The 14,367-nt window shown below is 39.5% G+C and overlaps 3 protein-coding genes across 3 annotated transcripts; 2 read left to right on the forward strand and 1 right to left on the reverse strand.

Moving 5' to 3' along the window:
• Nucleotides 1-885: 885 nt before the first annotated feature.
• On the forward strand, nt 886-1,299 carry LOC140769279 (RING-H2 finger protein ATL2-like). Its single transcript, XM_073109943.1, has one exon. It carries the CDS (start codon nt 886-888, stop codon nt 1,297-1,299), a length of 414 nt encoding a protein of 137 aa, XP_072966044.1.
• A 3,216-nt stretch (nt 1,300-4,515) lies between these two features.
• LOC140768445 (uncharacterized) lies at nt 4,516-6,910 on the forward strand. The gene is made up of 5 exons (XM_073108712.1): nt 4,516-5,398; nt 5,483-5,593; nt 5,713-5,870; nt 5,954-6,155; nt 6,241-6,910. The coding sequence occupies exons 1-5, from the start codon at nt 4,868-4,870 to the stop codon at nt 6,376-6,378; spliced, it is 1,140 nt and encodes a 379-aa protein (XP_072964813.1). The 5' UTR covers nt 4,516-4,867; the 3' UTR covers nt 6,379-6,910.
• A 414-nt stretch (nt 6,911-7,324) lies between these two features.
• LOC140768444 (sodium/calcium exchanger NCL1-like) lies at nt 7,325-12,147 on the reverse strand. Its single transcript, XM_073108710.1, has 7 exons — nt 11,667-12,147; nt 10,660-10,848; nt 9,839-10,020; nt 9,034-9,179; nt 8,691-8,958; nt 8,296-8,598; nt 7,325-7,721 (listed from the first exon to the last, which is right to left on the reverse strand). The coding sequence occupies exons 1-7, from the start codon at nt 12,085-12,087 to the stop codon at nt 7,473-7,475; spliced, it is 1,758 nt and encodes a 585-aa protein (XP_072964811.1). The 5' UTR covers nt 12,088-12,147; the 3' UTR covers nt 7,325-7,472.
• Nucleotides 12,148-14,367: the final 2,220 nt, after the last annotated feature.

Below are 14,367 nucleotides of genomic sequence, written 5' to 3' on the forward strand. Positions count from 1 at the left end.
AACGTGCAAGCAAGTATGGTTGTGGTTTACTTTGCCTGTGGGTGAGTCTGCCACAACTCACAAGGCTCTGTTCTTTAATATGTTTGTATTCTGGACAGCAGGCAAAAAAGTTATCTGTATGGGTTTGACTAAATTGGATGTCCTTTGGGGTTGGACTAATTTCCTATTGGTTGCACGACTTCCATCCATTTGAGCCAATTTTATCGTGGTCAACTCTGAGCTGGCAATGGGAATGAATAAATCGAGATGAACCGGCCCAGAATAAGACGAATTTGTCGAAGCTAATATCTAATTTTCGACAAATATAAGGCTATAATATTTAGTGAATCATTTGTCCTCTTATAATACTTGGATCTTTTTGTCACATACCAACAATTGGTCGAGGGCGACAAGGCTTGCAACTAGCAGAGGATATATGCCAGAATCCAACAAACTACTGAAGGAGAAGTTTTTGCCTAGTCGCATGTACAATTTGCTTAACATCAATGCACACCAACCCCGGTTTGAAAGGTCAACTTAAGATAATCTTATCGAGTGATCAATAAGATACTATTTCTGCCGTCCTATCCTGATACAATTAAAACACACGCTATTCCAATCCGGTCCACTCTTATACTGCCAAATTGCGGTGGAAATCCTATTTAAACCAAGAGATTGCGTCGCTCCGTCTACAAGTTCTAAAAACAAAGGGTTCTTTAACAACTTTGGTCATTTGTATACGATCACGCCCACAGATTTCTTTTCATTTGTTCCACACTGTAGTGACCTTGTTAGAGACCAAATTGAACTCTGCTACTTGGAAATTAAGATAGCATGTCATCCAACTCATGGGCGTTCTCAGGACAAGACACACACAACTATAGCACCAGAGCTAGGCTCGTCTTCATGGCTTTGTCGTTCATCATTGGCCTCGCCACGTTTGTCATCTACCTCCTCATCTGGTACCTCTGCAGGAGGCACAACCGCCGCATCGCGGTGATGGCGGCGGCGCAGCATCAGCTCGCGAATGCGCGCGGGCTCGGCCCGGCGGCCATCGCCGCCATGCCGGCCTTCGTCTGCGAGAATTCTCAAGAAGGCGGCGGCGGAGATTGCGCGGTCTGCCTCGGCCAGGTGCAGGGTGGGGAGATCGCGAGGCGGCTGCCGGTGTGTAAGCACTTGTTTCATGTGGATTGTATTGATATGTGGTTGCACTCGCACTCCACGTGCCCGGTTTGCCGGGCCGACGTCAATTTGGCGGCGGTGGCGAAGAAGGCAGAGGGCGGCGGCGAGGTGGCGTCGCAACCACTGCCGCCTGTGTAGAGGTGTCACAGGATTAGTGTTGACTCTATTGAGTGCATGTGATTTCTTTTTATTGATCACTGTCTCCTTGTAATTTGTTCTTAATCTACTTGATTCAATTTTCATGTAACTCGCCAAGGTCATGATTGCGAGGAGAAAAGCTTCATCTTTTAGGTGGGTGGGATTAGCTCTTGATGACAAGAAGAGTCCCACCTTATTAAGTAGTCTTAATTTTTTAAAGAAAAATACCCAAAATTCATATCTACAGTGGCTTAGTTACATACTAGTTATGTATGACTTATGAGCAACATTACCGCCGAGAAGGAGGTTCTTTGAACCGAAATGTACACTGTTAACATGATGCTCTGCATCTCTGGGTGCAGAAGACCGAGCACTTTAGTAACTGTTGATACATATCCTATTACTTTTAGCTAAACTGTCTCTTTCTTCTTCTTCTCTTCCTTTTAACCCATATGGATAAAGGCAAGGGGAGGTGATTCCACTTTGTAAATAGAATAGTCAAACTGGTTTGGTTGGAAATGAGTAAGAAAGCACAAAAATGAGACGGCATAATTAATGGACAAATTTGAGAAAATTTGGGCAGGAGGATACGTTGACTTGTGCAATATTCATTACCTTCGAGTTTGGAGGATGACTCAGGGGAGTTGGTAGGTTATTATTTCAATATTGGCGTTGACAATAAAAAAAAAGGGTAGATAAGTTCCTGCATTGATGCGCGGATCACAAGTTACTCTGTTTTCTTTTTTCTTTTCCTGAAGGGAATAAGGGAAGTGCTACTTCTACTAGGATGATGCAAATTGCTGAGCTTAGATTAGGTTAACATGACTTCAGATTTTAAGGCAATAGTTTCTAATGTGTTATAAATAAGCTCGGCCCACTTGACAAGCTATTTCATGTAAGACATCAGGAAAAGATTGTGGAGAAGACCCACTAATTTTGCTGGCATTCCATTTAAGAAGAGTGGGCTAAGTTTGCCCAGCCCAAACAAACTACCAAGGATTCAATTAGAGAGAAAGCAAAAGCCAAATTAAGCAAACTTAGGACTCTCCTGAGTCTTTTGTGCTCTCCAACTCACTTCCCATGAAGATATAATAACAAACACTTACCAGGGAGTTTTTTTTTTTTTTGGAAAAAAAAGTTCACACTCTTTCTACCTCAACAAACTCATATTAGTAGCAAGATAAGGGAGATGCCATTTCTATTACCCCCACTTCCAAGCCACTAGCATTTGGAGCAACTCATATACAAATATGAGCAGTTTGAGGAAAGTAGCCTTGTCCATGTGATCACTCTGAGGTCTGCCAAAAGGCTACCTCTCCTGGTCCCCCTCCTAAGTCTGACCATGGCATCCAAATTGGGAGCAAAATAATGGACCAAATGGCTTGTTGTACCCTTTTCTTAGCCAGGAGATGAACCAATTGGCCCATATTTTTCTAATTCTACTCATCTTCCAATCTCCATTGATCTGCACCATTTGGCATAGTGTTGAAGGAGTGAGGTCTCAAATGGAAATGGGTAGTGTTTCTTTCTCCCTAATGGGTTGGTCCTGGTCCCTATCACCTCTTACAATCTTGAGATCAACCATGACATGCATGTGAATGATCTACCCCTTAAAAGGGTCGCTATGCCTATGGAAGGCATGCCCCTTGGCTGCATGCCCACATGACATTGCCTTGTTATGGTAACTCATATTCAGATGGGTCAGGCTCATGAATGGCAACACCATAACCTTAGGTGCCTTCCATCCACAGTGACTTTGCCCTCCACCTTTCACATTAGTACAACAATGTATTGATGGGGTTTCTTCAAACTGCCTGAGTAGGAAATGATGCTATGGGGACCAAAGGGTACCTAGGGAAAGATGGTCTTCAATGCAAGTCGAGTTTGGGCTCCTCAAATGGGAAAAAGTGGTCTTTAAATTCTCCACTTTTGGTTGTCTCCTGAGCTTTTTATTTTTAATCCTACATAGATTCCTTAAATTTAAAGAATTCTTAGTTCAAGGAATACACGTGGTTACCTTTTTTATTTAAAAAAAAAAAACTTATGAGTCTGGGTAGATTAAAAAAAATTCAAAGAGGCATATATAAAATATAGTAATTTAAGAGATTTAAGTATAATTATTTCAATAATTAAATAGGCTCGAATCAGGTTAGTATCTGAAATGAGTCAAACTTGATGCATTAGCTTTGGTTTGAATTTAGTTTCAATAAGACTTGATTTATAAGGTAAAATCTAATGGTTCAAGCTTGACCCGGAAATATGCTAGAATTATCATTTATCAATCCAAACTTAATGCATTACCTTATGCTTAAACCAAGGTTTAACAGAATTTGACTTGATTACACCCCTCTAATTGTGGTGCATGCTCTACCTAACTCAAGGACAACGACACACCAGCAAGTAAAGATATTCAATATGGGCACACAGATATTTCTCAAAACTCACACAAGCAAGCTGTCATGTCACATTATATACACATCCAAATCCCATTTGGATCATCCTTTGCTAATTACCTAAGTTGGTTTAACTTAGTCTAGTCAATTTTCTACTAGAAGGCAAAAGCTAAAAGGTTTTAGATGAGAGAGGCTAAGAAGATAGAGCTTTTTAGAGCAAAAGCCATGTATAGATCCTAAATCTATCTTTCCCTCTAATTAATTAACAAGCAAAAACGCCACCTTTCGATGCATCTCGATCTCCATCTATGTCACTCGATCTAACGCTATATCTTGTTGGCCTCCACATCATACATGACGATAGAGGTGTCATCCATGACCCCATGACACCCATGAGGCCATGACCCATGGCAATGGATGGGGGTAGCTTAGGAAATGGTCATGACTCGCATGCTCGTCCCTCTCCACTCTCCAGTGGACGTGGAGATGATTTTAGTTACAGACACGTCGTTAGCTATCCAGTACTGGACCACTTGAAAGGCCTTTAAAAACACCCCCTTTTCAGCTATATTATATGCCCGTCCATATCTTATGATCACCTGAAGTACTATAAGAATAATCATTTTTAAGGTAACATTATTTCTCCAATAGGTTAGGAGTTAGTGTGTTAAGAATCACTAATTTATATAAGATAAGTACATTTCGTTTATTAGTTAGAAGAGAGTCTAAGAGGGTGGTAATTATGTGCAATTGTGGGTTCTTAAAAGTAAAGGAAGTATAGAAGTTAGTATAAAAAGGCAAGAGGTTCGCTGGATCCGAGGGGGAAACAACCATTGAGAGAGAGAGAGAGAGAGAGAGAGAGAGAGAGAGATCTTGCTCGTTGAGTTAGCCACAAGAATAGGGAGGGAGTGGAGCGAGGATTTGGGCGATAAATCGGACACGGGAAAAGATTCGATCAACTGCCCTTTTAGATTTCCCACACCCCTCAGACAACGCAATATGTACCCTATTTTGCGGATACCTCGGGAACTTAGAGGGCTCGAACTGTTTCTATAACCTCGCTGTTTGTTAGAGATGTCATCTTTTTGTTCTCTCGATTGGTATCAGAATTGGGTACTCTTAGATTTTTCTTTTTAGCATTGCTTGTGTTTGGGATTTGTTGTTTGATAGATTAGATGGGTCTACACGAAGAGCAGCATCTCAAGTTGGGAAGTGGCAGCATAGCTGGCTGCATTGGTAGGTCTTCGAAGAAGAACAAGCCCAAGAAGATCCCACAGCGTGGGCTCGGAGTTGCTCAATTGGAGAAGCTTCGATTAGAAGAGCAGCAGAAGAATGCAGGCTCTTCTTCTTCTCCTTCTCCGCCTCCTTCCAATCCATCACAAGACCACCCTAATCTTTTTCCTTTATCTGCTGATCGGAGTTCTGCACCATTGAGGCATCCAATTTCGGTGTCCTCGAACTCTGTAGATCTTTTCAACACTCCGTATCCATTAGAGAACTCGAGGATCGATTTAGGTGGTCGTAATGGACATGGGTTCTTGCCTATGTTGTGGAACGCGGCGGAACCGAACACAATTGAAGCAGAAACATTGATGAGAAGGCTCGGTTTCCATGCTATTTTGCCGAATGAGTATCCAAACTCGAGCCGGCAGCCTTCCGGTGTCTTGCAGAGGAGGCATCCACAGCCGATGCCTTCCACTCCATTGGTTTGTTAGAATTAATCATATCTATTTTAGATCTATAGTATGTGGAATTTTGATGTAAAGATTGCAATTTGCCAATTTGTGCAGAAAAACAAGTCTTTGTCACCTACTTCTGGAGTTAGTCTTCAGATAGAGCCCCCTTCAAACCAAAATTACAGCGGCAACTACAAGTTCCCTTCTTGCACAGAGGAGGAGAGGGTATGTGCAAGGCTGTTCTCATGCTTATAATTTTGATTTGTTTCACATTGACGATGACCTTCAAAGTGTTTCTTTTCTTTTCCTCAATGCTAATTATGGGTTTGGTTAGAGTGTAGTAGATGGTTGGCATGAAGAGGCCGTGGTCCTTTCATCTTGATAGCATCTCGAATCCTTCCCCCTGCAAAGTTACTCCGTCATCCAGCTCAGCCAACACAAAGGACTCTCTATCATTTGGCAGTGAGCTGATTAGATGTGAATCCAAGGCAATTCCTCCCAGGTAGTTTTATATATCCAGTTCCACATTATGACTTCCAATTAACACTTAAGTAGTTTACTAATGCTATATAATTGCATCCTTAGAGTGGGCAGCTCAAGTGCTAGTGCAAACTATGCCGATTGGAGAACCTCTGATATCCATAACTGCAGTACTAATAAAGGATCAGATGGTGGCTTTCTTACCCTGGGCAGACCCGCACCATCTCTGTCATTTAACAAGCAGTCTCAAATCATCCAACCCCCGCTAATCCAAGATCATATTGGAGTTACCTTTCCTCCATCCCAGGTAACAACAAGAATTCAGGTTCTGTGCTTGTAATTTTAGTCCTTCTTGTGTTACACAATAAACTGGTATCATACTTTGTTTATAGGGAAGCACTTATGGTGCTGGCAATTCCTCGCAACCTTTTTATAGCTTCTTGCCTGGTGGTCCAAGTAGCTGCGGAACAACTTCAAATGAACAGGAAGGCGAGATATCAGATGGTGTTGATCTCAGCTTGAAGCTTTAGACAAGCTGAGTGTAAGATTTACGTTTCGGTGATTAAGAAAGTTAAACCTGTGTTAGATATGCTGGTCATTGTGAAGACAGCAGATCCAAAGAAATGTTTTCAGTAGTCTTAGCATTCTTATTACTCCCTCTTCAGGCTCATCAAAGACAATGAAGGATTATAAATGAGGGAATGAACTAAGAAGAGATGCTTTATGGTTTCTCTTTCTTGCTTGTGGTTGCAAAAATGAGTTACTGATCATCGTGGAAGCTTCAAAAGGTTATAAATTGGAGGAAAAGAAATGAACCTACCAGCTGATAACTAGTTACAAATATATGATTGCTGTCAGTAGACATTGCGATGTTGTTAGCATGATCGTGTCAATCTGCCAAAGCTAAGTACGTGGGACGTACCATTTGATTAATTGCTTTAAGACGTGGGGATTTAGTCGAAGGTAGTAGAATGTCCTTGTCATCCCTGTGCACCTGATGTTTGCCTTGCAACCTGCTCTTCACGTTCTGTAGTAAGTGAAAGCAATTGTTCTGACTGCAGAAATCAGGGAAAATAGCTAGACTGGTGAATGACATAGGATCCCAGAAACAAAGCAGGTTGGCTAGCTTAATAATGCCAAATTAATAGTTCATATGCAAAAAGATGCTAAGAGACACTTGGACTAAGTAATAATTTCTTGAGGTATAAAGTGATCAACAGAAAGCCATGCCCAAGATGATAAACGCTACAACAGTAAGCAAAAAGATGCTAAGAGACACTCGGACAGCAATAATTTCTTGAGATATAAAGTGATCAACAGAAAGCCATGCCCAACATGCTAAACGCTACAGCAGTAAGCATTGAAATCAAATGTTGCAATTCCTAAGATCTGCATTCAAATTAGCATAGGCAGACTCAAGGCTAAAATAAATATTTTAACCTTAATAAACTCTTGACACAAAAGATAGGCAGGAAAAAACAAAACCATCAGCAGCACATTATTTCTGTAGTAGTTATCAGCATTTACAAATCTTTCATCGGCCAAAAGGAAAAATAAGGAAAATTGTAAAGGCACCACACCAACATCTAAACCATGCCAGTCGTATAGTAATTAGAGCTAGAAATTACGACCAGCCAAATATATAGTCAAGAACATAGACAATCACCAGAGACAACGGGTACAACAAGAAGGCTACAAAACAAGTCCAAAGTGGGAACGTGGTCCGGAAACTGGTGAAGAGGCCCATCACGACGCAAACGAGGAGAATGACCAACACTTCAGATGAGAAATCCCACGTCAAGTGCCTCAAATAGACAAGGGCCAAGAAAACAGCCAGGCAGAGTGTGTTGTTCATGGTTACTCCACCATAAATCTGCAGTACATTGGGAAAAAGTTTCAAAGTGCAATCTTTATTTAGGTAATCCTGACAAAACAACAGCAGCAGAAAGAACAATGGAGAAGAATAGAACTATATGGCCTAATTAATCGGGTTGGATATGTACAAAAAATCTTTTTTCACCATTTAGCTTTTTATTGCATTACAACACCATAAATACAAGGGTCATTAGGTAAACAATGGACATAGAGTGGGCATGTTTCTTTCTCATGTACTTATTTTGATATGGATATTATGTGGATATTAGAAATTTTAGCCATATTCGTTTACTACTGATATAGCTACAAAACAGATGTCAAGTAATCATGTTGACAGTTGATGAAATGTATAAAACCCTTTGAGATAAGCTTCTTTTCTGAAAGATTATGGCACTCGCTCCTTCCCAAGTTGAATGGTTATTTGTATGGGTTTCTCTCTCACAAAGATTATGGGAATGAAAAATATGAACGGACCTTAAAAAGCATTAATCTACTGCTGCTGTGATGCATTGAATTATTGAATAAGCTATAGAACAACAGAGAGCATCAATTTGCAAAGTCCAAGAACGAACCTCAGAGAATGTTAGTGAAGATGTCCGTTGCTTCTTTCGTCTGGCAAAGATAATTGCTGTGACAGCCTCGCTGGAGTTAGTAGCCAAGGGCATGGCAATGAAGGAAATGAAGAAAGAAGGTATACTTGTGGCAAGCGAGAAATTGTGAACAGCATCTACAAGTGGGTCTGCAACTATGGCTGCTATTACAGTTCCTAGCAGCAAGAGCATTACAGCAACAAAGCAGGTCCAGGTGGGATTATCAATACTTTCTACAACCTCATCACTCCTGTCAATCAACATGTTATGTTCATCCCTGGTTTTCTGCATAAGGATTAGTAAGAACTGTTATTCTTTGATGTTCAATCAGCATATAATACAGCATGTTTAAGGCCATATATCAAGAAGTAAATTACCATATGAAAGTCATTGATGAAGTCTTTTGAATAAACATGAGAAGGTCCAACAGTACGCTTAGCCTCGTTAAGCCATTTGGAGATTCCCTCAACAAACTCCTCTTCTTCAATGCCATCATTACCAGATCTATCAAAATCTTGCATTAGTTTTTCTACAGCGTCATCACTATCCAAGTCAACCTCTTCAAACTCTATTCCGATAACAAGTGCTCTTAACTCAGCACGTGATACTTGTCCATTTGAATCCAAATCAATCTTATGGAATAATCTGCAAATGAAGTATAGGAAAAAAATTAAATCAAGCAGTCCAATCAGGAAAATACATAATGCAGAAAAAACTTACTTTTTAATAGCAGAATCATTAGGTGTCCCATCATCATTAAGTAGGCGACCAAAGGTGTGCATCTGAGCATGTCTTAGAATTCCAGATATTAAATGTTTATGTTTTGCAAATGCTAGTCTTCTCCTCTGAATCCATGGCTGAAAGACCTGGTTCCATATACACGTGCAAGAATGTGAAGAAAAGGAAAATGCTGCTTATCAAAGTAATAACATATAAATAAAAATATGTCTAATTTCTACCAGTTTGGCAATAGAAGATGAATGAACAATAGTCCTGTGAGATGAAAACTATATATTTGCAAGATGCATCATGGAATTAAATGATAATAGAAAAAGAACATACATGCAACTGAAGAAAACATCAAGTCCAAGACATAGATGTGCTATATTACTGTTCTTGATGCTCAAAGGCTGTCTTATGGTAAATTACTGTCTTACTTGTGAAGAAGTAAAACAGTAGAAATTGCACACTCAACTAATAGAAATCCTGCTTTTAGTTATAGGCATATAAGATGTTTGCTCCGACACATACTATAATAACAAATTAACAATAAGTCTAAACAGAAAGATATGAGTCAATAACTGTATCAAGTTTTGGCCACCTCTAGTGGAACTACCTAAATTTAGGCAAAAGCAGCTAAAAATCAGTTTCCTGACAAATCCTGGTGTATGATGCAACTGAAATGTGCCATTGCGCTTTGATATAATTCAGCACAACAGATCAAATATTATATTTTGAGAACTCAATTATTTATAACATGAAGATAACTTTCAGGGTTGCAGTTTATATGACTTCATCAGAATACCTGATACAGGCAGTAGGAAAGCACAAGTGCAGCTGCAACAATAAAGGAGATCAAAACAGTTAAACGCTGTCCAGAGGGAAACTTGAAAATTCTTGGTAGTTGAACAATAATAAACGGAAGAACTGATATGGCCATTATTCTTGCTGCATAGCTAGTTTGCACATCAGTTGAAACACCAGACCCTGCAACGATATAGAAAGTATTAAACGAAATCAATATTAGAGGATAGGTTAATTGCATAATGCAGTCCAGGGAAATCAAAGTATTCAAGCCAGCTAGTCACTAACATAAACTTGTCAACCAAGAAATAATACATCACTTTATCCTTTGATGAGAAACATTACATTGATTGCAAGAATATGGACCCAATTCAATTCAGAAACATTAAGGAACATCTGTATAGAGTACATTTCTTAGACAAGCATCTAAGTAACTGAATCTTAACTATCAACAAAAGCATCATTGAATAATGCCGACATCTCCCTCTTCTGTAAGATTCCACCAATACCTACTTCTCGTCTCCTGTCATCCTTCTGCCAGAGAGATCATATATCAACAAGGCATGATTTAGATCAAATATAACAATCTTATTATTTACAATTTGGTCAACTCTCATATAATTTTCAGCAGTTTAACAATCGACAGCATCATTTTTTTAACTTGAAGCCCCATTCTAGTCTCTAGTTTGTCATTTTCAAATTTGACTACTTTCAATTCTTTTCTCTTATCACTGTTTCACAATTTTGAACATGACAAAGGTAATGCAGAATCAGATACTTTCCTCTAAAAGAGACAGTACTATGGAAGGGAAGAGAACATACCAGAGAGACTGAATCCTTTTGTATCTTGTGAATCAACTGATGTTAAGTTCTCTGAAATATCACACTTGCCAACGATAATACAAGATCCCCATAATAGTGTCAGAAGCATAACGGTTGAGCCCGCAAGCAGTCCCATTCCAATCAAGACCTGACTTTGAGCTGTTTCTTTACTCCCAGACAGACCAGAAACTGAAAATGAAAAGAATTCCATATTAGAAAGTGTTCCAGGCAGTATGCACAATTGTTGTATAGTGAAATATTTGACTGAGCTTAAAATAATCTATCAGCTGGATAAATGATCAATCAATACCTATATAACAGGAGAATAATTCATATAAAAATGTTCTCTGTTCAAAGTTTCATCATTTTCAGATCTAGGAATCAGCCTTAAATAGTTCTAAAATCATCATGTAACATAGAATGCTAATAAAGATCATACCAACAGAACATGTAGGCATCATTCAGTTACAAAGTTTGTAAGTTTATTATCTAGCTATACAACATATATGCCTGATAATTACTCACTACAACTCACTTTTCCAGTCATATATGGCTCGGATATATGTAAAATGAATCATCTATAGACAGATTAACATAAACATTTACACCTAATAACGTTGACTAATGTACCTGTGCAACGTGTTAGTTTGTTAATCAGGTATACAGAAAACATATTTCCTCTGCACATATTTCAACCATCCATAATCTTTGGTATGGTGTGATGTTCCTTATGCAGGTCATATGGAGGCCATCATTAATAAAATATATTATTCTTTGAGATCTACTATATAATTACTATAATTTCATATCAAATTCTACGAACATGCTTCTATGATGTATAAACGTTGTGTTGAATTCAATTCAAGCACAGATACTTAACATACCAAAATCAAATCTTTTAATAAAAAACGAAGAGAAAAACAAGTTAACCAACAGATCCAGATAAATTGTGGGTCATATAGATTCGAATCAGAGGAATATAACATGGACCAGAGCTGGAAATCTACCAAGAATGAGTAGCGCATCAGGTAAAGCGCCAAGAATTGGAAGGAAGAGACCCCCAACGATCCCAGGTCCCAGGATCTCGAGAAGCAGCTCACTTCCCGCAGACAAATAAGTAGCCGCCTTAAACATCAAGAATCCATAAGCCAACACAAGGAACAAGTTACCAAACACCGTCGTCGTGCAGGGGAGGAATCCATACGTCTGCTCGCACTCGTCCGCGCCCACGAGCCTTAACGACTTCCCATTTCCGGGAAGTTGAAGGAGTGGGGCGGATCCAGAGCGGTCAATCCCATCGGAGGCCAACGGTTCACCGTCCGACGCCAACAATCGCGAGACCAGACGGCCGTGAACGCCGGCGGTGGCGAGGAAGACGACGGCGAGAAGGAGGAGCGGATGGAGGAAGAATTCGCTCCGACGCGCCATCTACGGCGAGGAGTCAGGAGCGGAAAATGGGAGGTGAGGAGAGAGATATCTCATACGACTGGTGCGGGGAAGAGCATAAAACACTGCGTTTCGCAGAAGTCGATTTTACCAACAGGCCCTCGCGGAATTCCATTATTACCATCACAGGTTCGATTGGATTGCGACGTGATAATAACGTTTGGATATAATTACGCGGAACCCGGTACGTGTGCCTTCCGTGTTGCGAACAGATCTATCGACCAGCGGGAGGACGATGCGCGAATGTACGGCTGAGATTCCATGTTGTTTCTTTTTTTTCTTTTTCTTTTTTCCTCTTTATCTTCTGAATGGGACTTTATAAAGTAGCACTTTGTCGGATGGTGCAACGAAGGGCTTTGTCATTTGTGAATAGGAAAAATCTTTTTTAAAAAATCTGAATAATTGTCAACGTTATCGAGTTATTGATGGATGCATCTGTAGCGATGCCGACCATTATCCGTGTCCGTACCGTTATTACTGTATTGTCGTTAGGCCGGAAATCGACGATAACGGGGACCAATTCAAGGATCACGGGAATAAAACAAGGGTTAATTGGACAAGTATATCAGTGGAAACGAGAGTAACATACTGAAAACCTTCCAAGTATTAATATTCACCGAGAGATGAATAGTAATAGAGTATGTATGTATGTATGTATGTATGTATGTCTACATGTACACCTAGTATCCAAGCCACCGACCCTCTGTATGCCGAGGCGGAAGCTTCGCGATTTGTGTTGATCACCAATATTTCTATTGAGATGACTTGAGCTGTGATACAAATTTCTAACTCTAAAACTGTAGACTGCCTCTTGCTCTAAAACATTTTGTTACTCACTGTTACTGTTACTGGGAAGTTTATTAGTATGACGATTTGTTAACATAGCAGGGGGTCATTCGGTTCCCCTGCTATGTTAGATTTCTGATAAGGACATGACGAGTATCTCCTCAGATACCTAACATGTTTTTGCGCCATTTTTGTGGGTTTTTTAAATACATTCTCTTTCTACCAGGAAAAAGGGCCTGCATGTAAAACAAAATTATTTAAAAATTATATTGATTCCTTTTGTTTATTAAAAAGATCCTACTTACAATTTCTAGAGTATTGAATAATTGGATTAATTTTTCCTGCCCACGTTGCAGCGACCGAGTTGGTGCCGGATTAGTCTACCGACATGAGCTCTTCCCATTTGGGAATTTAAGATTATTCCGTAGAAATATATATGGACAAGAGATCTACTTTTGACTACATCCGAAAGGGACACGGATCGGTTTGCATTGGTGTCCCATTTATATTAAAAATCTTCAAAGTAGGTGAAAATTTTCAATTGTTACGGCATCTAGACAATATATATATATATATATATATGTGTGTGTGTGTCAAAGATGATCGTGTGCTAAGGACGACGTCAAAGTGGTTGTCTCTTCTTTTCTTTTTCTCTCGTCAAAATTGAACTTGAACTTCTTAAGTTGAATTTGAAAAAGAATGGAATTTTCTGAGACTTGAATTTCTTGGTTTCAGGCTTATATTGAATCGCTAGTTTTCACTTTCTTGATAAATAGTGTGCTCGAGGATCCTTGGATCTGCAGTGTCCTTACTATGTCAACTCTACCCTTAATCTCAACGGGAAGAGAGTGTCCTAGTGAAAGTGTTTAGATATGTTGGTCTCCTCTTAGGTAATGTCATTACCTGTATCTCGATTTCAAACTGAGGACCCATATAGCAACCTCTTGGAGAAGAGTGGCCAACTTATCTGAAGGTTGCTTATTGCTTCAATCTGGGATGAGTAGAAGCCTAGTTGCCACGAATATATTGTGGCAGCAATGGAAAGCAAGAAGCACAAGTTCTACATGTCACATGATTTTTAAACAAAATGCAAGCTCTAGTCATAGAAGCCTACCAGACCTTTCAGCTTCCCTTAAAAGCCCTGAGACCGTGTAGAATCACTTGCAGATGACAACTAACCGAATTTATCATGGTTTACCTTAAAATCCTGGTGCATTATTCCTGCCCTTTTGTAGTTTCTTTTTTGTTTACTTTCAAAAAGGCTAACTTTATTCTTTATCTTATATATAATATCATGCACTTTTTCGTACAACCCACTAGTTCAATAGTGTGGATATGATTCCGGAGCACCTCTATGGATACCTTTCTGATAAATATTATTCACAAAGAAAGAAACGCATGCATGATAAAAGTGGTATTCCTTGAATTACGTGAAGGAAGCAAATAAGAAGTGCTCCCACTTGAAATTCTGTGACT

This window comes from Typha angustifolia, chromosome 10, assembly GCF_048772165.1.
Source record: "Typha angustifolia cultivar Huaian chromosome 10, ASM4877216v1, whole genome shotgun sequence".
Lineage (NCBI taxonomy): Eukaryota > Viridiplantae > Streptophyta > Magnoliopsida > Poales > Typhaceae > Typha > Typha angustifolia.